Source organism: Rhinopithecus roxellana, chromosome 8, assembly GCF_007565055.1.
Source record: "Rhinopithecus roxellana isolate Shanxi Qingling chromosome 8, ASM756505v1, whole genome shotgun sequence".
NCBI lineage: Eukaryota > Metazoa > Chordata > Mammalia > Primates > Cercopithecidae > Rhinopithecus > Rhinopithecus roxellana.
This window is the reverse complement of record NC_044556.1, coordinates 9,963,614-9,988,946: the sequence shown is the minus strand read 5'-3', so window position 1 is coordinate 9,988,946 and position 25,333 is coordinate 9,963,614. Positions and strand designations below refer to the sequence as shown.

Here is a 25,333-nt window from a genome sequence, read left to right as displayed (position 1 = left end):
GCATAACTTCCCAGTTATTTCTAAGTAAGGGCGGTTTTCTGGAAAAGAGGGAACCGTGGGCCACTAGAGGTGTGACAGGACATCAACAGCATCTTCTACAAGCTGCCATACAGGGATACCCCTTCTCCCCACTCCTGGGTTGGATCCCCTATTTTCTGAAGTCTTTGCCTTTTTTTGGATTATTCCTTGATTTAGCTGGAAATCATTCGTTGGTAGGTTTTGCAAAGTAGTTATGTGACAGAACACTTTGATTTCTTTTTATTTTTTTATTTTTTATTTTTTTTGAGACAGAGTCTCGCTGTCACCCAGGCTGGAGTGCAGTGGCCAGATCTCAGCTCACTGCAAGCTCCGCCTCCCAGGTTTACGCCATTCTCCTGCCTCAGCCTCCCGAGTAGCTGGGACTACAGGCGCCCGCCACCTTCGCCCGGCTAGTTTTTTGTATTTTTTTAGTAGAGACGGGGTTTCACCGTGTTAGCCAGGATGGTCTCGATCTCCTGACCTCATGATCCGCCCGTCTCAGCCTCCCAAAGTGCTGGGATTACAGGCTTGAGCCACCGCGCCCGGCCGATTTCTTTTTAAAATATTGTTTTCATTTTTTTTTTTTTTTTTTTTTAGAGACAAGGTCGTGCTCTGTCACCCAGCCTGGAATGCAGTGGCATGATCATAGCTTACTGCAGCCTTAAATTCCTGGGCTCAAGGGATCCTCCCATCTCAGCCTCCCCTGTCGCCAGGACTACAGGCATATGCCACCATGCCTGACTAATTTGTTTTACAGTGATTTCCTACATGTCTGGACTTTGCAAACAGAGCCAGAAAAGAACTCTGACATTTTCCCCAAGCTACATTCTCTGAATTAGTTTCCTGTTAATGCCACAACAAATGAACAGAAACTTAATGACTTAAAACAACGTTTATTTATTTAGAGACAGAGTCTCATTTTGTCGCACAGGCTGGAGTGCAGGGCAGTGGCGTGATCTCAGCTCACTGCAACCTCCACCTACGAGTTAAGCGATTCTCGTGCCTCAGCCTCCCAAGCCGGGATTACAGGCATGCACCACCATACCTAGCTAATTTTTGTATTTTTAATAGAGACGGGATTTCACCATGTTGGCAAGGCTGGTCTTGAACTCCTGACCTGAAGTGATCCACCTGCCTCAGCCTCCCAAAGTGCTGGGATTACAGGCGTGATCAAGTGTGCCTGGCCCATGTATTATCTTATAGTTCTGGTGGTCAGAAGTCTGAAAATGGGTCTCACTGGGCTAAAATCAGTATGTCATCAGGGCTGCATTCATTCTAGAGGTTCTTGGGGAGAATCCATTTCCTTGCCTTTTCCAGCTTCTAGAGGCCACCTATGTTCCTTATCTCAGAGCCCCTTCCTCCATCTTCACAGCCAGCAGTGCAAGCTCTTCCACTCTCTGACTTTGACTCTCCTGCCTCCCTCTTGTAAGGACCCTGTGATGACACTGGGCCACCCAGATCATCCAGGATGATCTCCCATCTCAAGATTCTTAACCCATCTACAAAGTCCTTTTTACCATGAAAGATTATACATTCACAGGTCCCAGGGGTTAGAACGTGGACATCGTTAGGGGGCCATTATTTTGCCTCCCACACTCTCCATCAAGCAGGCTAAATCTTAGGGCCTTTGTATGTGCTTCTAGAAGGTTCTTGCTCTTGTTCTTTGCAGGGCTGACTCTTCTTTGTCACTTAGCTCTCTGCTAAATATTTCCTTGGCCCCTCTTGATCCCTCTCACATGCCCCATGCTCAGTGCCTGAGATGTGTTAGGTCTTCAATACATATTTCCTTTCTTGGCTGAATACATAATACATACACATTTACCTACAGGACCTGAGAAGTTCCCGTTTTCCCACATCCTTACCAACTCCTAATATTGTCAGAATGTTTAAAACTTGTCAATCTGAATAGAGACAAAAGTGTCTTAATATTTTCAGAAATTTCCAGACTGTTTTCTAAAGTGCACCAGAAATGTGATAAGGTTACAGTTTCTCTACATCTTCACTAACGCATGTTATTATTATTAATTATTTTATTATTATTGCCATTCTAATTTTATTATTATTTTTATTATTTATTTTATTTTGCCATTTTTATTATTTTTTATTATTGCCATTTTAATTTGCATTTCCTTGATGATTAATGATAGTGAGCATCTCTTCATGTGTTTACTGACCTTTTACATATCTTCTTTGGAGAAAGAAATCTGTTCAAATAGTTTGCCTATTTACAAATTTGGTTGCTCTTTCTGTGCTAGCATGACTAGTAAAAAGAAAAGTAAAAGCCGGGCGCAGTGGCTCATGCCTGTAATCCCAGCACTTTGGGAGGCCAAGGCAGGCAGATTGCTTCAGGTCAAGAGTTCAAGACCAGCCTGGCCAACATGATGAAACTCTGTCTCCTCTGTCTCTATTAAAAAAAAAAAATTAGCCAGGTGTGGTGACGTGCATTTGTAATCCCAGCTACTCAGGAGGCTGAGACAGGAGAATAGCTTGAACCTGGGAGGCAAAGGCTGCAGTGAGCCGAGATGGTGCCACTGGACTCTAGCCTGGGTGACAGAGGGAGACTCTGTCAAAAAAAAAAAAAAAAAAAGGAAAGAAAGAAAGGAAAGAAAGGAAGAAAGGAAGGAAGGAAGGAAGGAAGGAAGGAAGGGAGGGAGGGAGGGAAGGAAGGAAAGAAAGAAAGAAAGAAGAGAGAGAAAAAAGAAAGAAAGGAAGGAAAAGAAAGAGAAAGAGAGGAAGGAAAAGAAGAGAAGAGAAAAGAAAAGAAAGAAAATTTAAAATGAAAAAAAAAAAAGAACTGGTTGCACATCTAATCTTTTTTTTTTTTTTTTGAGACAGTCTCTGTCGCCCAGGCTGGAGTGCAGTGGCGCGATCTCAGCTCACTACAAGCTCCACCTCCTAGGTTCACACCATTCTCTTGCCTCAGTCTCCCAAGTAGCTGAGACTACAGGTGCCTGCCACCACGCCCAGCTAATTTTTTTGTATTTTTAGTAGAGATGGGGTTTCACTGTGTTAGCCAGGATGGTCTCGATCTCCTGACCTTGTGATCCACCCGCCTTGGCCTCCCAAAGTGCTGGGATTACAGGCGTGAGCCACTGCACCTGGCCTGCATATCTAATCTTATTGTTGAGTGTTAAGGGTTCTTTATATATTCTGGTTACAAATCCTTTACCAAATTTGTGGTTTGCAAATACTTTCTCCCAGTTCTATATAGGCTTGTTGTTTCCTCAATAATCTTTCGAAGAGAAAAAAAGTTCAAGTTGGATGAAGTTTGATTTATCTATTTTCTTTTATGCTTTTGGTATCATATCTAGGAAATCTTTGCCTACTCTAAAGTCACAGAGATTTTCTTCTACATTTTCTTCCAAAAGGCTTTTAGTTTGAGCTCTTACATTTAGGGCTATAATACATTTTGAGGTAATTTTCATGTTTGGTGAGAAATAAGGCTCTAACCCTAAGTTTTGTGGAAGTGTTTGTTTTATTTCGTTTTGCATTTGAATAATCTCCCCTCTTCACTAAATTGCCTTGGCATTTTGTTGAAAATCAATTGATCATAAATGTAAGGTTTTGTTTCTGGATCTTCTGTTTTGTTCCACTGATCTGCATTTCCGTATTTACGCCAAAGCCACACTGACTTGATCACACTAGCTTGATAGCAGGATGGCTAACTTTTCCTGGTTTGCCTGGGACTTCCCCAGTTTTAAAACAGAAAGTTTCACATTTCAGATACTCCTGCAGTTCTGCAGTAAACCAGGATGGTGGTTCACCCTACTTTAGAATAAATTTTAAAATCAGGTAGTAAGTCCTCCAATTTTGTCTTTCTTTTCCAGAATTGCTTTGGCTATTCTAGGTCCTCGGCATTTCTATATAAATTTTAAAGTCAGCTTGTCAATTTGTATTTAAAAACAAAACAAAACAAACAAACAAAAACCTGCCTAGATTTTGATAGGGATTGCATTGAACCTATAGGTCTCTTTGGGGGAGAATCTTCCATCCTTTTTTAACAGTTGTACAATAAAAAAGTGGGCAAAGGATATGAACACACATTTCTCAAAAGAAGACATTCATACAGCCAACAGACACATGAAAAAATGCTCATCATCACTCGCCATCAGAGAAATGCAAATCAAAACCACAATGAGATACCATCTCACTACCAGTTAGAATGGCAATCATTAAGAAGTCAGGAAACAACAGGTGTTGGAGAGGATGTGGAGAAATAGGAACACTTTTACACTGTTGGTGGGATTGTAAACTAGTTCAACCATTATGGAAAACAGTATGGCAATTCCTCAAGGATCTAGAACTAGATGTACCATATGACCCAGCCATCCCACTACTGGGTATATACCCAAAGGATTATAAATCATGCTGCTATAAAGACACATGCACGCGTATGTTTATTGCGGCACTATTCACAATAGCAAAGACTTGGAATCAACCCAAATGTCCATCTGTGACAGACTGGATTAAGAAAATGTGGCACATATACACCATGGAATACTATGCAGCCATAAAAAAGGATGAGTTTGCGTCCTTTGTAGGGACATGGATGCAGCTGGAAACCATCATTCTTAGCAAACTATCACAAGAACAGAAAACCAAACACCGCATGTTCTCACTCAGAGGTGGGAACTGAACAATGAGATCACTTGGACTCAGGAAGGGGAACATCACACACCGGGGCCTATCATGGGGAGGGGGGAGGGGGGAGGGATTGCATTGGGAGTTATACCTGATATAAATGATGAATTGATGGGTGCTGACGAGTTGATGGGTGCAGCACACCAACATGGCACAAGTATACATATGTAACAAACCTGCACGTTATGCACATGTACCCTAGAACTTAAAGTATAATAAAAAAAAAAAATTAAAAAAAAAAAAACAGTTGTACAATATTCCACTGCATGCTTGGACCACAGTTTCTTTAGCCAACCCCTTGTCATGGAACCTGTAAGCTGTTTCCATTCTGTTACAAAACAGTGTGCAAAGAACATCTTGAATGTGTTTGTGTGTCTGAGTCTTTTCTTCAGCTGCATTCCTTCACCCACAGAAGTGAAGTTGACAGGTTGCATTTAAAATGTTAATAGTACTGTCATGTTACCTTCCAAAAATATCTTACCAGTTTATGCTTCTCATCAAATCCCTAGAGAGAGTGCAAAAATCGGATTGGCCAATCCAGCCAGTGGATTGTCTCGTTTGGGCTGGGAGCCCTGCATAATCTGATTGGTGAAGGAATGTTCTCTTGGGCAGAGTTGGGTGGATCGGGAGAGATGGACATCCCTGGTGCACGGAAGGCCCTGCTGTGGCTAACCTAGCTTCGTTCCGTACAGGGCACCTTGGTAAATACTCTACAGAAGGTAAAACCTACTGTCTTCATGGGAGTGCCCCAGATTTGGGAGAAGATACATGAGACAGTGAAGAAAAATAGTGCCAAGTCCACAGGCTTGAAGAAGAAGGTGTTCGTGTGGGCAAGAAACATTGGCTTCAAGGTCAACTCAAAAAAGATGCTGGGGTAGGTGCAGCATCCAGAGGGCTGGGAGGATAGTTACTGAGGAGGCTCAGCCTTCTCCACAGGGTCCCATCAGCCCCTTTCCACTTGACGGCATTCTTATTCACAGGAAATATAATACTCCCATGAGCTACCGCGTGGCTAAGACTCTCGTGTTCAGCAAAGTCAAGACGTCCCTTGGCTTGGATCACTGTCACTCTTTCATCAGTGGGGCTGTGCCTCTCAACCAAGAGACTGCCGAGTTCTTTCTAAGCTTGGACATACCTATAGGCGAGTTGTATGGGTTGAGTGAAAGCTCGGGACCCCACACAATATCCAACCAGAATAACTACAGGCTTCTAAGGTAACAGCCCCGGGGGCAGACCCCACTCCTCCCATAACATGGGGTCAAGAGGGGGAAGGGGGTTATATAGATGGGTCTCTGGGTTAAGAGGAATCCTGATGTGGTGTCTCCAGAATGATCCTCTTCTCCAGCCTCCAACTCCTAACTCTGCAGGACCATGGGAAACCTTGGATGGTCAGAGAGCCCACAGATAAGGGGGATGGCTCTCTGAATATTCCATAGTCTTCCCATTTGTGAGTTCTGCCTCCAAGTTTACCACCTGTGACCTCAGCACCTTTCATCCCCATGATCCCCCATCTCAAAACACCTCCATGGCCCATTCCTGGCTTTCTCCCAAGCTCAGCTTGCCGTAGGCTGCAAGGTTGAACCCAATGATAAGAAAACTTTAAGAATACCAAATTCAGGTTCAACTCCCCATCTGACAGCAGTCATAGTCATAGAATCTTCTGATTGTGTCTCTCCCTGACTCCCTCCTTTTAGCATGGGTGAGGTTTGAAAAGAAATCTTTTCATATATATGTTTATTTTTAAAAATTTATTTGAAAAATCTTTTTAGAGATAGGGTCTCACTTTGTTGTCCAGGCTGGAGCGCAATGGTACAATCATAGATCACTGTAACCTCAAACTTCTGGATTCAAGCATTCCTCCTGCCTCAGCCTCCCAACTAGCTGGGACTAAAGGCATAAGCCTCCATGCTTGGCAATTTTGTAAAAAATTTTTTGTAGAGATGGGGTTTTGCTATGTTGCCTAGGCTGGCCTTGAACTCCTGGACTCAAGCAATCCTCAGCCTCCCAAAGCGCTGGGATTACAGGCATGAACCACCATGCCCAGCCTTTTTATACACTTAAAAGCCATTTGTACTTCCTTTCCTATGAACTATCTGTCAATATTATCTGCCTGTTTTTCAAGTTAGATTATTGGGCCCTTTATTATTGGTTTGTTGGCACTCTTTACATATTAGGAAAATCAGCCCTTTGTCCTTCATATGAGTTACAAATATTTTATCCCCTGGCTTGTCATTGGTATTCTGATTTTAGTTAAGATGTTTTTTACTCTGCAGAAATTTGTGGTCACAAATTTAGATAGTTGAACTTATCAACCTTTTCTTTTATGGCTTCTGGGTTTTTCTACATACCTAAAAATGTTTCAGTGGGGGAAACCATAAGGCAGCTCTTTGTAAATTTTAAATTTCTCAGGTCTGTCTCCACTTTTTCTTTTGCTAACCGGGGGAATACCTACATTTAACCCTGGGACCATTGGCCTTGCTAACAGTTAATCAGAGAGATCTCAGCAACACAAGGAGAAAATATTTCCTTTCCTACATCCTAGAACTACCCTGGCCAATGCTATCTCTAGGGGGAAAAAAAAAAAAAGTAAGAAGAAGAATCCAGATTTCAAATAGTGCTACTCTGTTTTATAAAAGTAACTTTTACCTCTAAAGAGATTGTAGTTGGTTGTCATACTTAAAATTAGCTGTCCGAATCACTGCAGAGAGGTCTACCTATCTGTTTTCTTAAAAATGAGGGGTTTTTGTTCCTATCCTTGAGCCAAAAGCATTTTTTCTTTGCCGGCATATGTGGAGATTTAAAAAAAAAAAAAAACAGTCTGAAATGCTGCTGGATTTTCTTTCGTTTTTTGTTTTCGTTTGTTTTATGAGATAGAGTCTTGCTCTGTTGCCCAGGCTGGAGTACAGTGGTGTGATCACTACTCACCGCAGCCTTGACCTCCTGGGCTCAGGTGATTCTCCCACCTCAGCCTCCCAAGTAGCTGGGATCACAGGTATGCACCATGCCCAACTTTTATTTTTTATTATTTTTGTAGAGACAGGTCTCTCTGTATGTTGCCCAGGTTGGTCTTGAACTCCTGGGCTCAAGCAATACTCCCTCCTCGGCTTTACAAAGTGTTAGGATTACAGGCATGAGCCACCGCACCCGGCCACCGCTGGGTTTCCAGGTTCACAAAGCCTTTGGGAATCTGACACGCTGGATTAAACACTGCAGCAAACACCTCCTTCTGTGCACTCGGGTGCATATCCAGCCTGCTGTAGTTGAGCAGAGTATGAGGTGCCTAGGCTGAAGATACAGGCAGAGCTGGGTGGCTGACTTTGTCTCTATGAGCCTCAGTTTCTCTGCTTCTGTCCTCTGGCAGCTGTGGCAAGATCTTGACTGGGTGCAAGAATATGCTGTTCCAGCAGAACAAGGATGGTATTGGGGAGATCTGCCTCTGGGGTAGGCACATCTTCATGGGCTACCTGGAAAGTGAGACTGAAACTACAGAGGCCATCGATGATGAAGGCTGGCTACACTCTGGGGATCTGGGCCAGCTGGACAGTCTGGGATTCCTCTATGTCACTGGCCGCATCAAAGGTACCAGGGGCTGTGTTCTTTGGGAATCTCCTTCAAGCAGGCCCACCCTGGACATTTAAGGGCCCAGCATACCAGCACAAAGACCACCCCCAGTTCCTCATCTTCCAAGAGGAGCTGTGCAGAAACACCTCAGTCTGTACAACCCAGCTCTATCCTCCTGTCCAGCAGTTACCCCTTGGTCACTTGGCATCCCATGGTCCACCCTCAGGAGGATGGACCTGCAAAAGACAAGCCTTGAAGCCCGTTTCAGAATAGCACCAGCCCAGAGGAAAACTCAGTAAGAGAAGGATAAAGAAATTCCTTGTGACATCATTTTGGCACCTTGATCCAGCCATACCTGAAGCCAGGGACCTTTTGAACTTTTCAGTTATATTGAGCCAACAGTTTTACTTTTTTTAACTCAAACTCATTCAAGCTGGCTCAAATGGGTTTGAGTAAAAAAGTGCCATTTTCTTCCTCTGCATTTTCAGAGGATAATAATCTACAGAGTTGTAAGGATTAAAGAAAGTACAGAACAAGGATAAGCCAACTTTTCCTGAAGAGCGCCCTTTAGCAAATATTTTTGGGTTGACAAAACATGTGTCTCTGTTGCAGCTTCTCAACTTGGTGATTTGTAGCATAAAAACAGCTGTTGACAACACATAAAGAAATGGGTGTGGCCAGCTGCCAATATGAATGTCATAATTTTTATGTGTCAAAAATATTCTTCTTTTGCCTTCCAACAACTTAAAAATGTAAAATTCATTTTTAGCTTTTGGTCATACAAAATTGAATAGTGGCCTGGATTTGGCCACTATAGGCCACAGTTTGCAAAACCTGATGGAGAACACTCAGTGCTTTTTTACCCAAACCCATTTAAGATGGCTTTAAATAGGTTTGAGGGAAAAAAAAAAAAAAAAAAAAAAAAAAAAAGCAAAACTGTTGACTCAACATAACTGAAAAGGTCAGTTGGCCAAAAGGTTAGCTGGCTTCAGGTATGGCTGGATCTGGGTGCCAAAATGAGGTCATAAGAAATTTTAAAATTCTTTTCTTGAGTTTTCCTCTGTGCTGCTACTATTTTACTTTTGAGAGAGGGTCTCACTCTGTTGGCCAGGCTGGAATGCAGTCTCCAATTATGACTCACTGTGGCCTCGACTTCCCAGGCTCAGGTGACTCTCCCACCTCAGCCTCCTGAGTAACTAGGATTACAGGCGCATGCCACCACACCCCGCTATTTTTTTTGCAGAGACCCAGTTTCACCATGTTGCCCAGGCTAGTCTAGCACTTGTGGGCTCAAGTGATCTGCCCACCTCAGCCTCCCAAAGTGGCAGGATTATAAGTGTGAGTCACTGCACCTGGCCACTAGTGTTTTTGTTTTGTTTTGCTTTGTTTTTTTGAGATGGCGTTTCACTTTTGTTATCCAGGCTGGAGTGCGGTGGCACAATCTTGGCTCACTGCAACCTCTGCCTCCCAGGTTCAAGTGATTCTCCTGCCTCAGCCTCCCGAGTAGCCGGGATTACAGGCACACACCACCAAACCTGGCTAATTTTTGTATATTTAGTAGAGACGGGGTTTCACCATGTTGGCCAGGCTGGTCTCAAACTCCTGACCTCAGGTGATCCACCCACCTCAGCCTCCCAGTGTTGGGATTACAGGCGTGAGCCACTGTGCCTGGCCGTTATTTTTATTTATTTATTTTTTTGAGATGGAGTCTCACACTGTCGCCCAGCCTGGAGTGCAGTGGTGTGATCTCGGCTCACTGCAACCTCCGTCTCCTGGCTTCAAGGGATTCTCCTGCCTCAGCCTCGCAAGTAGTTAGGATTACAGGCGCACGCCACCACACCCAGCTAATTTTTGTATTTTTAGTAGCGACGGGGTTCCACTATGTTGGCCAGGCTGGTCTCAAACTCCTGACCTCGTGATCCGCCCACTTCAGCCTCCCAAAGGCTATTCTTAAATAAACTTTGCCATCTGGTAGCAAGAAAGCTACCAACAGTCTAGGCTGACCTCTAACCCCGCAAGGGGACTAGAGTGTATCATTCTCAATGTTTTCTGCATTTTAGGCCTCTCATTGGATCCTCCAGTCAAGATCTGTCTCACTGTAGGGGATGAAATATGCTGATTGGTCAGAGCTGGTCACATGCTCACCCCTGCAGTCCAACCCACCCAAACCACATTAAAAAGTGGAGCGTAGTTCTCACTCAGCACTCTTATCCCAAGAAGGCGTTACACACTTACATCCATTTCATGGTCATATGTATTATTACTGCTATTAATGACCACAGTAAAGCTGACTTTGTGAGTCTCTGGGACAAGGGGGAATGAGTTTGAGTGGGTGGGACAGAAAGAGGGAAGCATCTCAGGATGAAAGAACAAGTGACCAGTGGGTCTGGGGCAGGAGGAGACGCTGAGAGACTGAGGGAGATTCTTGCAGAGTTTGCCAAAATTAGGGTTACTACACATGTCCCTGGGGGTAAGACTGGAATTACATTACATTCTGAAGTGGTTACTAAGTGAATAGGAAGCAACAGACAGACAAGGTGTGGCCAAAAAGCCTTCACCATCTTTCAAGGAAGACATACTGGAAGAACCTAAAACCAGGGCATGGTGGACCAGGAGATAGGAAATGAATTATTAAGATGCTGTCCAAGTGGAAGTCACAACTTGGACACTTGATGAGAATTAAAAGTGGGTGGGGGAAGAGGGCCAGGTCCTCCTGTGATTCTGGGGCTTTCTGGGTGAGTGTTGGCCATGCCAGCAGCTGCCCTTCTGATCTCCAAGGGGTTGGGGGTTCCACGTTGTCATGGCTGGATGTGTACCAAGCCAAGCTCTGTTCCAGAAATCCTTATCACTGTTGGTGGTGAAAACGTGCCCCCCATTCCCGTTGAGACCTTGGTTAAGAAGAAGATCCCCATCATCAGTAACGCCATGTTAGTAGGAGATAAACTGAAGTTTCTGAGCATGTTGCTGACGCTGAAGGTAACATGGGTTTGCTGCCATTGGGGGAAGTCTCTGCAGCCGGTCTTACGTTCCCTGGCCCCACCCCAGGGTCAAGAGGATGCATCTGTGGGTTCAAGACCCACTTCTTGGTCTGTGGGCCTGGGGAGGGGTGCTGGTCAAGGAGTATGTGTGGTGACAGAGGTGTCCGGGGGCAGTGTGAGATGAATCAGATGAGCGGAGAACCTCTGGACAAGCTGAACTTGGAGGCCATCAACTTCTGCCGGGGTCTGGGCAGCCAGGCATCCACCGTGACTGAGATTGTGAAGCAGCAAGACCCCCTGGTCTACAAGGCCATCCAGCAAGGCATCAATGCCGTGAACCAGGAAGCCATGAACAATGCACAGAAGATTCAAAAGTGGGTTATCTTGGAGAAGGACTTTTCCATCTATGGTGGAGAGCTAGGTGAGTGGCCATGACATTTGGAGGCTGGTCCCTTGTCAGCATCTGAGACTGTGTGGGCTCTGAAGAGACAGGTCCTTTTCTGAAGGTCAGAGGGTCTGTGAGACCAGCCAGGGACCAGGAGAGGGATGCTGCCACCTCTAGCTAAGTGGTCCCCAGCTCCTCATCTTGGAAATAAAATCCAAACTCCTTACTATAGCTCTATACAATCTCTCTCCTGCTGACCTTTCATTCACTCTGCACCAACTCTATGGGCTTTCTTGATGTTCCTGCAGCTCTCTGGGCTTTGTCCAACTATAGGGCCTTTGCACTTGCCAGTCTGCCTCCCTGGCAATACCCTTCCCCCTCAATTCCTTGCCTGGATGGCTCCTTCTCATTGTCCAGGTCTCACCCTACAGGCCTCTTCCTCCTCAGAGCAGCCTTGTTACAGGACCACCAGGTTTGTATGCCCACTGCACACTAATATACCAATACACTGAGACAGCAGGGGATGCAGCAAAGAGAGAGTTTAATTATGGCCAGGCACAGTGACTCACGCATGTAATCCCAACACTTTGGGAGGCTGAGGTGGGCAGACTGCTTGAGCCCAGGAGTTTGAGACCAACCTGGGCAACATGGTGAAATCCTATTTCTACAAAAAATACAAAAATTAGCTGGATATGGTGGCATGTGCCCAGCTACTCAGGAGGCTGAGAGGATCGCTTGAGCCCGGGGAGGTCAAGGCTGCAGTGAGCCACAATCATGCCACTGCACTCCAGCCTAGGCAATGGAGACCCTGTCTCAAAAACAAAAAACAAACAACAAAAATAGAAATAAAAAAGGAAATCAAATTCCCTTGCAGGGAAGCCAACTGAGATGGAAGGAATCCTCAAATCTCTCTTTGAGGAATTCTGGGCTGGGGTTTTAAGGGGATCCTTGGGGGTGAAGGTCTGGAAAATTAGAGTCATTGATTGTTTGGGGTAAGGGGGATGAAATCATCTGGATGTGGAAGCTGCATTCTTTGGTAAGTCAGCTCTTGTGGGGTCCTTCAGATCAGTGGGCATCAGTAGTTTCACTGGTATGCAGGACTTGAAAAGATATCTCAAATGGAAAACTCAACCTTTCACAATGCTTAATATGTTATCTATAGAGCAGTTAAGGGGAACTATATCTTGTGACTGGGTTTTTTTTTTTTTTTTTTTTTTTTTTTTTTTTGTGATTCTGGGGCAATAGGCAAACAGCTAGCTATGAGGAAGGGGTCAGAGAGCAAACTGACCTAATGATGAATGTTGAGTGTGTTAGAAGTGTGGCTGATTTTGGTTTCTCCCCCTCCCTTCTTCTCTGATTAATATTATAAAGTTTTTAGGGATGATTTCAGCCTTCCCTGACCATGCTGGCTAAAGTGGCTTGCCACTGTCCTTAACATTTCACCCTGTAGCTCACTGCCACCCCCATTATACCACCTTGTCTTCTCTAAAGCATCAGAACATGAAATTATTCTCTGTATGAGTTTTATTTTTGCCTCTCTTCCCCCATGAGGGAAGGGCTCACTCCAGAGTGGGGATACTGGATTCTACCAACGTACTTTCATTTGGGAGTTTGCTGTCAGTGCTCGGCTGTAATCTGATGGTGTGGATGGAAGAGTCAGAGCAAGCATGTGGCATTGAACAACCTGGGTTGAAATCCTGTCCCCTCTACACAGGGAAGTGACTTGTCCCACTGAGCCTTGTTTTTTGTTTGTTTTGAGACAGAGTCTCGCTCCGTTACCCAGGTTGGAGTACAATGGCATGATCACGACTTGCCGCTGCAGCCTTGAACTCCCAGGCTCAAGCGATCCTCCCACCTCAGCCTCCTGAGTAGCTGGGACAAGTGTGCGCCACCATGTGTGACTATTTTCTTTTTGTTTTGTAGAGTTGGTGTTTTGCCATGTTGTCCAGGCTGGTGGTCTTCTCAACTATAAGTTGAAAAACACAGTCCTTGTAGGGTTGCATGAGACACACAGAGAGGTCATCAATGCCCCTGGTGACTCAGAGGCTTTCAATGAAAGTCCTGGGCTGAGGGAGCAGATAACTCCCAGTTTGAGTCTCGATTCTGCCATGTACTTGCTGGCTGACCTCAGAGGAACTGGTCCTCTCTATGTCCCAGTTTCCTCACCTGTAAAATGGGGAGAGGGGCATGGTTTGAGATGATGATATCCCTCCTCCACTGGGTACACAGTCCACATCAGGCACAGAATGCAGCATGCTCTTCACCTTCCACCTCACAGAATCCTCACCACAGCTGAAGGACCACATGGAAGTTTTATCATCCCCATACAGATGGCAAAAGTTACACACCCTGAAAGTCAATGGCACAGCCAGCCACCCAGCCTAGCCCGAGGCATGGGACTCTGTTGCCTGGTCATGCATGGGTGTATGGAATTTTCTTTTATCTCCATAACTCAATTGATTTCTCCTTTCTCAATAGGTCCAATGATGAAACTTAAGAGACATTTTGTAGCCCAGAAATACAAAAAACAAATTCATCACATGTACCATGACTGCTTTGATGGAGCTGCTGTCAGCTATTCTGATGGTGAGATTCAGTTGCTTGGCTTTGCTGGGCTATGCATTCAGAGTCCAAGAGAGGGCTCCACTGTGTGGCAGGCAGATCTGTGATTGGAATTGCAGAACACACAGACACAGACACACTGACACACACACACACACGGTTGCAGTGGGTTCTGAGCAGCAGGCTTCAACTCATGCTGTCTCTACTCTACCAGGGTCATGGTAGGGTATGTAAACTCCTTCAGCTGGCCACCAATGTTGTGAGCTGTGCTTCCTGCCTTTTCTGTTTGTTTCTAGAAAGTAGGAGGCAATAAATCCCAAATGTCTCTTTGGGTCTTATTTGGAGAAGGTCTTTTGTCAGAAACTTTAGTGGAGAAAGTTCTACTTGCCAGGAATCCAAGGAATGAGGTGTGTTGGCCCATTACACAGATTAATAAGGGATGGAGGCTTGAACTTCCACTACCCACCATTTCTCCTCTCCTCTCCCCAAGGCATGTGCAGAGAGCGCCTCCATCACACCATGAATTACTGATAGTTTTGTTTGTTTGTTTGTTTTCTTCACTAGATGTACAATGCAGGCAGAAAGTAGAATGCATCTTCAATTGTCCTATAGGCTGCCTGTAACCTTCTCCTGGGCAAATTGTTCTAATGCCACCAGCCAACCCATGTTTTAGTTTGCTGGGGCTACATAACAAAGTACCACAGACTGGAGGGCTTAAACAACATAAATATATTGTCTCACAGATCTGCAGGCTAAAAGTGTGAGATTGAGAGGCTGGTTGGCTTGGTTCCTTCTGAGGGCTGTGAGGGGAGGATCCATTCCAGACCTCTCTCCTTGGCTTGCTGATGGCTGTCTTCTGTGTCTTCACATCATCTTCCCTGTGGCTGTCTCTGTGTTCAAATTTCCCTTTTATAAGGACAGGTTAATAAGATTAGGGCCCACCCTAATGACCTCATTTTAACTTCTGTAATGATCCTGTTTCCAAAGAAGTTACATCCTGAGGTACTAAAGGTTAGGACTTCAACATGTGAACTGTGGAGGGGTACAACTCAGCCTGTGACTCATCACATCCCATTGTCCTTTGTTCAATGTTAACTGGTTTAACCCTTGTGCACCTTCATGTGTCGATGTCTTGTGGGTGGGCCCAGCAGTTCAACGTACCACATTCATAATTCTTCATCTTTCATGAGATTTCCAATTTCATTTTCCAGTTGAATGAGAAACCATTGGACATTGATGTGGGAGTGAGAGATGGACCCTCTTACACCAGTGCTGTCCAATATGGCAGCCACTGGCCACAATGTAGCCTGTCCAAACCAAGATGTGCTGTAATACATAAAACACATACTGGGCTTCAAAAGCTTAGCACCAAAAAAAAAAAAAAAAAAAAAAAAAAAAAAAATATATATATATATATATATATATATATATATATATATTAAATAAAATATCATTTTTATATATAAAAATAAAATATCAGTATTTTAAAATTTTGATTACATGTTGAGATGATATTCTGGAATACTGGGTTACATAAAATATTTATTATTAAAAGTACTTTTACCAGTTTTAAATTTTTATTTACTTTTTAGAGACAGGATCTTGTTCTGTTGCTCAGGCTGGAGTGCAGTGGTGCATTCATACCCAATGTTTTAAATGTTTTTGCGGGGATAAGGTCTATGTTGCCCAGGTTGGTCACAAACTCCAGGCCTCAAGCGACCTTCCTGCTTCAGCATCACAAAGTGCTGTGATTACAGGTGTGAGCCATTGTGCCTGGCCAAGTTCCTTTTTTAAAAATGTGGCTGCTAGGAGAAAGGCGTGAACCCGGGAGGCGGAGCTTGCAGTGAGCTGAGATTGCGTCACTGCACTCCAGCCTGGGAGACAGAGTGAGACTCTGTCTCAAAAAATATAAATAAATAAGAATTTTTAAAAAGTGGCTGCTATATATTATTAAATTGCATAGGTGGCTCCAGTAATGTTTCTTTTGGATAGTGCCACTCTAAAGTTCATTGTGGGGAGATTTTGGGTGATGGCCAATTTATAAATGGATCAATTCACTGGGGAATATTTTCATCATATGGTGACTGTGGGATCTTGGAGACTGAATGCACATACTACAAGAATCCCCAAGTGCTAACTTGTGTTTCTCCACTTTGCAGCCTTCAGCAGGAAGACCTCATTGCAATAAGTGAAATGCTGCTCTGGGTAGAAGCTCTTCCTGCTGTTTTTAAGGAGTCACATTCCTCATTAGTCAGTTTCTTGATTGCTCGTCTGTTGAAGAGGTGCTCCCTAGAAGAACCTGCCATACGTTTCAAAGCACTAAAATCATCGTAGATCTTTCTATGGACCTTCAAGTCATGACCCCAGGGAAGCCTCACTGGGAAGTCTACCAAGAGCTGCCTGATTTGGAAGAAAGATCTGAACTTGTGGGTTCCCATTTGATTTTTTTTTTCTCCTCAGGGGACTTAAAGAGACATTAGAAAGAAAAAGCCTTCACAGATTTGAAGAACTGGGCCCCCAGATGAACTCACCTGCCTGGAAGCAACTGGGAAACCCTTCCAATAAGTTCTGATAATAAAGCACTTCAGGGCCCCACGTCTTGATTTTTGGCTTGACACAAATACTTCGTCCTTTATTTAGTGTGATGGGGAGGGGCTTGGCCTCTGAAATCGGTTCTGGGTTCAGATTGTGACCAGCTGTGATTTCAACTGTCTGAGGCTCGGAGATTTTAAATCTGGAAAGTAGATCCCCGTCTCGGAGGGTGGCCACGGAAGTTCATGGAGATGATGTACAGGGAATGCAGTGTCTGGCTCCAGAAAGTCCTCGGTATGAGTTAATGGTTATCATCAACACAGTCAGTCTTGGTTAACTCAAGAGTCAAGGTATGACTCTTGACTAATTCCATCATTAGGGAGGAGTTTTGCTGTTGTAGTAAAATTCAATAATAACAACTGAAAGAAGACAGTTTATTCCTCTCCCATCCAACAGTCCGTTATAAGCAGACCAGAGCTGAAACGGCATATTCACACTGTGTCCCTGAAATATTAGTAGGGAGAGTGGGAGAGGGAACATCTCCCAGGCTGGAGAGAAACAGTATATCGGGAGCAACAAAACCCCCTATGTCTCTTAAGGTTCTAGATACTGATCAGAGGCAGGCCAGAGACCCTTTTGAGTTCCATTTTTGAAATACACCAGAAATTTAAAATGGCATTCTCCTTGCAAAAAAAAAAAAAAAAAATTAATGCAATGCAGATAAGGCTAATGTCAACTTTGAGTGCTGTATTAGGCCATTCTTTTTTTTTTTTTTTTTTTTTTTTTTGAGACGGAGTCTCGCTCTGTCGCCCGGGCTGGAGTGCAGGGGCCGGATCTCAGCTCACTGCAAGCTCCGCCTCCCGGGTTCCCGCCATTCTCCTGCCTCAGCCTCCCGAGTAGCTGGGACTACAGGCGCCGCCACCTCGCCCGGCTAATTTTTTGTATTTTTAGTAGAGACGGGGTTTCACCGTGTTAGCCAGGATGGTCTCGATCTCCTGACCTCGTGATCCGCCCGCCTCGGCCTCCCAAAGTGCTGGGATTACAGGCTTGAGCCACCGCGCCCGACCTGTATTAGGCCATTCTTGCACTGCTATAAAGAAATACCTGAGATGGGGTCATTTATAAAGAAAAGAGGCTTAATTCATTAGCTCATGGTTCTACAGGCTTTACAGGAAGTATGGCGCTGGTGCCTGTTCAGCTTCTGGTGAAGCCTCAGGGAGCTCACAATCATGGCAGAGGGCAAAAGGGGAGCAGGCGTGTCTCATGGCGAAAGCAGGAGCAAGCCAGAGGGAGTGCCACACATTTTAAAACGACCAGATCTTTCCAGAACGCACTATCGTGAAGACAGCCCCAAGCCGTGAGGGATCTGGCCCCCGCCGTGACCCAAACACCTCCACCAGGCCCCACCTCCAGCACTGGGGATTACAGTGCAACATGAGATTTGGGCAGGAACAAATATCCAAACCACATCAATGGCCCTCCTCAACTATTTGGTGGGCTTTTACTTTTTAATAAGTTAGTATTCGGCCGGGCGCGGTGGCTCAAGCCTGTAATCCCAGCACTTTGGGAGGCCGAGACGGGCGGATCACGAGGTCAGGAGATCGAGACCAGCCTGGCCAACACGGTGAAACCCCATCTCTACTAAAAATACAAAAATTAGCCGGGTGTGGTGGCAGGTGCCTGTCATCCCAGCTACTCAGGGGGCTGAGGCACACACATGCCTATAATCCCAGATACTTGGGAGGCTGAGGCAGAAGAATCGCTTGAACCCGGGAGATGGAGGTTGCAGTGTGCTGAGATTTGCCATTGCACTCCAGCCTGGGCAACAAGAGCAAAACTCCGTATCAGGAAAAAAAAAAAAAAAAAAAAGGCTGGGCATGGCGACTCACACCTGTAATCCCAGCACTTTGGGAGGCCAAGGCGGGCCAAGGGGTCAGGAGATTGAGACCATCCTGGCTAACACAGTGAAACCCCGTCTCTACTAAAAAATACAAAAAACTAGCCGGGCGAGGTGGCGGGCGCCTGTAGTCCCAGCTACTCAGGAGGCTGAGGCAGGAGAATGGCGTGAACCCGGGAGGCGGATTTTGCAGTGAGCCGAGATCCGGCCACTGCACTCCAGCCTGGGCGATAGAGCGAGACTCCATCTCAAAATAAATAAATAAATAAATAAGTTAGTACAGTGGGTCCTCATTATTTGCCGATTCCGTATTTGCAAATTCGCCTCACCACTAAAATTTGCTTGTAAACCCCAAATCAATATTTATGGCACTTTAGAAGTCATTCCAGGACATACACAGGAGTGAAAAATTTGAGTGGCCGACTGTACATTCCCATCTGAGGTTGAACAAGGCGATGCTCTGGCTTCTTGTTTCAGCTGTCACACTGTAAACAGTACCCTTTCTGAGGTATATCTCACGCCACATTTTCTGCATTTTCGTGTTTCTGTTAGTAAACCTTTTTGAGTTTTTTTAAAAATAGAGCCAGGGCCTCGCTCTGTCACCCAGGCTGGAGTGCACTGGTGTGATTTCAGCTCACTGTAACTTCAAATTCCTGGGCTCGAGGGATCCTCTCCTGTCTTGGCCTCCTAAAGCACTGGGGTTACAGGTATGAGCCACTGAACTCAGCCAAACCCTTCTGATTTTATCCATGACTATACTGTACAATTTTGGGTCAACATAATTCTGTTTTATAGCTTGTTTCTACTGTTCATGTGATCTCCCCACTTTTAGGTTTTCTAGGTAGTTAACGTTGGTATATGGAAAAGCTGTTGATTTTTGTATGTTAATATTATATTTAGACACCTCACTGCTGAACCTATTTCTCAAAATGTGTAAGGTTTTTACAGAGATGTGCATATCTTTTGCAAATATTTTTTCACTTCCTTTTCAATACTGATTCCTCCTCAAGGAAATACAAATGGTTGATTATGTCAAGTGAGGGACGCTCAAATACAGGAGAGGAAGGTATGTTTTTTTTTTTTTTTTTTTTTTTTTTTTTGAGACGGAGTCTCGCTCTGTCTCCCAGGCTGGACTGCAGTGGCCGGATCTCAGCTCACTGCAAGCTCTGCCTCCCGGGTTTACCCCATTCTCCTTCCTCAGCCTCCCGAGTAGCTGGGACTACAGGCGCCGCCACCTCGCCCGGCTAGTTTTTTGTATTTTTTAGTAGAGACGGGGTTTCACTGTGTTAGCCAGGATGGTCTCGATCTCCTGACCTCGTGATCCGCCCGTCTCGGCCTCCCGTGTTTTCTATAATGATTCTCACCCTGGTCTCACTGTTCTCTTAAAGTTGTCTCAATGTTTTTTGAGAAATGACAAGAATCTACTATCATCAGGAAGGCTTTTAAAATTTAACTGTGGTAAAATGTACGTAACATAAAATGTGTCATTTTAACCCTTTGTTATTACACAGTTCAGTGGCATTAAGCACGTTCACATCGTAGTACAACCATCAACACAACGCATTTCTAGAAGTTGCATCTTTTCAAACCGAAACTTTAGATCCATCAAACAATTCCCCATTTCCCCTTCCCCTGAAAGCTATCATTCTACTTTCTGTCTCTTGAATTTTACTACTTTAAGCACCTTAAAAGTAAAATTGTCAGCTGGGCGCGGTGGTTCACGCCTGTAATCCCAGCACTCTGGGAGGCCGAGGAGGGTGGATCACGAGGTCAGGAGTTCGAGACCAGCCCGGCCAATATGGTGAAACCCCGTCTCTACTAAAAATACAAAAATTAGCTGGACGTGGTGGCGTGCGCCTGTAGTCCCAGCTGCTCAGGAGGCTGAGGCAGAAGAATCACTTGAACCCAGGAGGCGGAGGTTGCAGTGAGCTGAGATCATGCCACTGCACTCTGGCCTAGGCGACAGAGCGAGACTCTATATCAAAAAAAAAAAAAAAAAAAAAAAAGTGATATTGTAAGAATATTTGCCATTTTCTGGCTGGCTTATTTAACTGAGGATAATGTCTTTAAGGGTCATCCTTTAAAAAAGTTTTTTCAATTTTTTAACAATTTTTAAAAAATAGAGACAGGGTCTCCCTGTGTTGCCCAGGTTTGTCTTGAACTCCTGGCCTCAACTGATCCTCCCATATCGGCCCCTCAAAGTGTTGGGATTACAGGTGTGAGCCACCACACCTGGTCTCATCCATGTTTAGCACGTGTTAAAATTTCTTTTTTCAGGCTGAGTAGTATTTCATCATGTATGTACACGCGTGTGTGTGTACACATATATACGTGGATAAATTTAATTTATCCGTTCATCCATCAATAGACGCTTGGGTTACTTCCCCCTTTAGGCTCTTGTGAATCATACTGCTATGTATATGGGTCCATGGCATGGTTCAGGGTCCATGGCAGAAACGCATTCAATGCCCAGAAAAGAAACCATGGGTGTATAAATACCTCTTCACACCCCTGCTTTCAATTCTACTTGGTGGGCAAATGAATTCATAAACCCCCAGGCACAGTGACTCAAAGTCCTTCTCTAACTCAGCCTTCTGGGAGCCCAGGGCTCTGATTCCTTGACCTCCATGATGCCTGCACCTTATTTACCTCCTCCATCTCACCACTCTTCTTCCAGCTCCCTTGTGAACTGTCTCACTCAAAGCCAACCAAGTAGAGCAGGACTCTGGAGTCCCTCCCGCTGCCAGACATGCCCCTGGCTCCTCCCTGGGGACTGTCACCTTGCAGACCACTGGCCTGTCAGAGCAGTGAAGGGCCTTCTTGGGTAGACCCTCCCTGCCCTCTAAAACTGGTCTCTACAAAGAGGCAATGGGCCATGTCTCCATCGTGGCTCTGGGCCACGGGATCCACAGTGATGTCACCAGGCTGGCCATGGACAGGAACATTCTGGATGTCTGGTCTAGAGACCATTGCCCCCCCGTGGCTAGAACAGGGGGAGTGACCAAGATGATAAAAAGGTAGAGTCCAGAGGCGGGCATATAGTGGCTCACGCCTGTAATCCCAGCACTTTGGGAGGCCGAGGCGGGTGGTTCACGAGGTCAGGAGGTTGAGACCATCCTGGCTAACACGGTGAAACCCTGTCTCTACTAAAAACACAAAAAATTAGCCGGGCATGGTGGCGGGGGCCTGTAGTCCCAGCTACTTGGGAGGCTGAGGCAGGAGAATGGTGTGAACCCGGGAGGCAGAGCTTGCAGTGAGCCAAGATTGCGCCACTGCACTCCAGCCTGGATGACAGGGCGAGATTCTATCTCAAAAAAAAAAAAAAAAAAAGGTAGAGCCTAGAGTGGGCACTGCCTTCCCAATGACAGAGGGGCATGAAAATATGTTGCGGACGCGAGGGAGGGACTGGAAGCCCACATATGTCAGCTCCTCCCAGGGATGAACTAGGCTGCACACCAGGTGGGGAATGGGTGTGGTAGATTCATTTCCTTCTATGCTCCTCTTCACAACAGCCCTCAACCGCCTTCATCACGTTTTTCCCTCTTTTTTTTCCAACTTTTTTTTTTTTTGGAAACAGAGTCTCCCTCTGTTCCCCAGGCTGGAGTGCAGAGATGCGATCTCAGTTCACTGCAACCTCCACCCCCCAGGCTCAAATGATTCCCCTGCCTCAGCCTCCCGAGTAGCTGGGATTACAGGTGCCCGACACCATGCCTGGCTAATTTTTGTATTTTTGTAGAGATGGGGTTTCATCATGTTGGCCAGGCCTCAAGTGATCCACCCACCTTGGCCTCCCAAAGTGCTGGGATTACAGGCATGAGCCACTGCACCCAGCCTGTTACCTCTCTTTTTTTTTTTTTAAATGAGATGGAGTCTTATGATGTCACCCAGGCTGGAGTACAGTAGTGCAATCTCGGCTCACTGCAACCTCCATCTCCTGGCTTCAAGAAATTCTCCTGCCTCAGCATCCTGAGTAGCTGGGACTGCAGGCGTGCACCACCACGCCCAGCTAATTTTTGTATTTTTTAGTAGAGACGGGGTTTCACCATATTGGACAAACTGGCCTCAAACTCCTGACCTTGTGATCCGCCCGCCTTGGCCTCCCAAAGTGCTGGGATTACAGGCGTGAGCCCCGGGCCCCGCCGCTTGTTACCTCTTTTAAGATGCTTCTCCCTCCTTCCTTTGCCTGGTCAGTGTCTACCCACTGTTCAGAGAAGCCTTCCCTGGTCACCCCCATGACTCGGTGGGAATCCTGTGCCTCCCTGCTGGACACTCCCACCCCCGCTGCCTGCTGTAATTTCGTTTGAAGATCTGTCTGCCCAAGCCCAGCAAACTAGATGCCCCCACACAATAAGAAGGAAAACAAAGACACTTTGGAGACCATGTCCTCGGACACATTCAGAGTCCATGACAGAAAGGCATAACACCCAAGAAAGAAAAACAGAAGTTGGGGCTCCTTGGCTCCTGGGTGAGGGTAGTGGGGTTCCCAAAGAAGCCAGTTTGAGAGTGGGGGATCTTGCGCTTCAGGGCTGGCCAAGGGCAGTTCAGCCAGTGTCGGGATCCTTTAGGGTTCAATCTGTCTCTTCAGAAGTCGCCTGATGGGATAGGGGCATGGAGAGCACGGCCACAGGGTGCCAGGCTGGGTGTATGGGGGCTTGGGGGGTGCAGGTGGTTAGTTGTCAGAAGGGTCTGGTCCCTGGGGAGGAGACGGCGCCCGGCAGGGACAGTGTGGGCCTGCAGCTGACCTGTCTGCTTGCTGGTGGGTTTCCGGCTGAACCCCTCTCTCTGGGTCAGTGCGTCTTACTGTCCACCTGTCCCTGCATCCCCTTCTGTGCCTCGCTGGTCATCTCTCCCTTGGCAATCCACTTCAAACCTCACGCCTCCTCTGTCTGCCATCTCTCAGTGCCACGCCCCCGCCTGTGCCCCCATCTCTCTCTGGTTTTGCCCCTGACACCCCACCTGCTCGCCTCTCTCTAGGTCCACTGGGGGTCTCCGGACGCCGCTGCTCGCCTGTCCGCAGGCTGAGCTACTTGGACCATGGAGCGCGACGAGGAGGCGCGACTGCGGCTCAGCAAGAACTAGGTTCAACGAGACACTCCTCACCGTGCACGACATGGTCGCAAGCACGGCCATCAAGTACGCCAACAACATCGCGCCTAGCTCCAGCTACAGAGACAGCTTCCACCTGCTCACCTACATCGAGTACCACGAGCAGTGTCCCGGCGTCGCCAAGTCTTTCTTCGAAGTCCCGCCAGGCGGCCCGCGCCTGCGCGCCTCTCTCGCCCCTCCTGCGCCTGCGCGCCTCTTCTACACCCACCCTCCTGCGCCTGCGCGCCACTTATTTCACCTCCTGCACTAGTGCACCGCTCCAGGGCCTTTCTTCCCCCGCCCCTCCCCACCTCCTGCGCCTGCCCTCTGGTACGCCTGCGCACCACTCCGGCCCACCCGCTTCTGCGCCTGCGCGCCGCTGCAGGGCCTTCCTCCCCCACCCCCCCGCCTCCTGCGCCTGCGCGCCACTCCGTCCCTCCTGCGCCTGCGCAGTGTTACTCTCCCGTAACTGCCTCTTGTCTGACCCGCATGTTTGTTTGAATGGATTCCTTGAGGCTGCCTGGGAGCCAGAGATGAAAAGCTGCAGCCTTAGGGGGCCCAGTTCGGATCCCAGAGCAGCCATTAGCTACGTTTTTCTTGCACGAATTACTTTGCCTTTATGCCTCTGTTTCCCCATATGAAGTTTACATATAAATATATATATAAAGGCCAGGCGCGGTGGCTCACGCCTGTAATCCCAACACTTTGGGAGCCCGAGGCAGGCGGATCACTTGAGGTCAGAAGTTTGAGACCAGCCTGGCCAACATGGTGAAGCCCTGTCTCTACTAAAAATACAAAAATTAGCCAGGCATGGTGGTGCATGCCTGTAATCCCAGCTACTCGGGAGGCTGGAGGCAGGAGAATCATTCAAACCCGGGAGGCAGAGGCAGTGAGCCGAGATGGTGCTGCTGCACTCCCGCCTAGGCAACAACAGAGCGAGACTCTGTCTCAAAAGAAGAAAAAAGAAGAAAAGTCATTCCAATACCCGTAATAAACTGGATCATCAAGTAAAAATAGTTAAAAAATTAAAAAAATAAACATAAAAATATGTACAATTAGATATATACATTTAAAATATAGTTATAAATGCACAATATATAAAACATCTATTTATGGATACATTTTATGCGTGCTATACTTTTATGTTAAATTTAACATATGTTCCTTTATATTAGCATTTTGTATGTAAATATATAAAATATAACAGCAGCTAGCTCACAGCTTTGCTGCGTGGATTCAGTGAGTTTACACACATCGAATAGCTCTGGCACACACAAAGCATTGCACCAGCATTCACGGTTTATTATTTTTATGGTTCTTTTTCGTTTTTGTTTTTGAGACAGAGTCTCGCACTGTTGCCCGGGCTGGAATGCAGTGGTGCAATCTTGGCTCACTGCAACCTCCGCCTCCCGGGTTCAAGCAATTCTCCTGCCTCAGTCTCCCGAGTAGCTGGGATTACAGGTGCCTGCCACCACATCCAGCTAATTTTTTGTATTTTTAGCAGAGACAGGGGTTTCACCATGTGGGCCAGGCTGGTCTCAAACTCCTGATCTCAAGATTTGCCCACCTTGGCCTCCCAAAGTGCTGGGATTACAGGCGTGAGACACCGTGCCCGGCCATTTTTATGGTTTTTATTGTGTCTCTTCTCCAGTGGCATGTCCTCAGCGAGGTCTT

At 46.2% G+C, this 25,333-nt stretch overlaps 1 protein-coding gene across 6 annotated transcripts in view; it reads left to right on the top strand.

Annotated features, from left to right (window-relative positions):
- Positions 1 to 16,740, top strand: part of ACSBG2 (acyl-CoA synthetase bubblegum family member 2) — a 58,693-nt gene extending 41,953 nt beyond the window's left edge. For 3 of the 6 annotated variants that reach the window (XM_010367182.2, XM_010367181.2, XM_010367180.2), the window contains exons 9-15: positions 5,352 to 5,533; positions 5,640 to 5,873; positions 8,021 to 8,238; positions 11,057 to 11,196; positions 11,373 to 11,619; positions 14,062 to 14,169; positions 16,305 to 16,740. In XM_010367182.2, coding sequence (XP_010365484.2) covers positions 5,352 to 5,533; positions 5,640 to 5,873; positions 8,021 to 8,238; positions 11,057 to 11,196; positions 11,373 to 11,619; positions 14,062 to 14,169; positions 16,305 to 16,333 — 1,158 coding nt within the window. In that variant the 3' untranslated portion in view covers positions 16,334 to 16,740. The remainder of the gene's footprint in view (positions 1 to 5,351; positions 5,534 to 5,639; positions 5,874 to 8,020; positions 8,239 to 11,056; positions 11,197 to 11,372; positions 11,620 to 14,061; positions 14,170 to 16,304) is intronic. The other 3 variants (XM_010367183.2, XM_030937153.1, XM_030937152.1) reach the window with 3 other exon arrangements.
- The last annotated feature ends 8,593 nt before the right edge of the window (positions 16,741 to 25,333 follow it).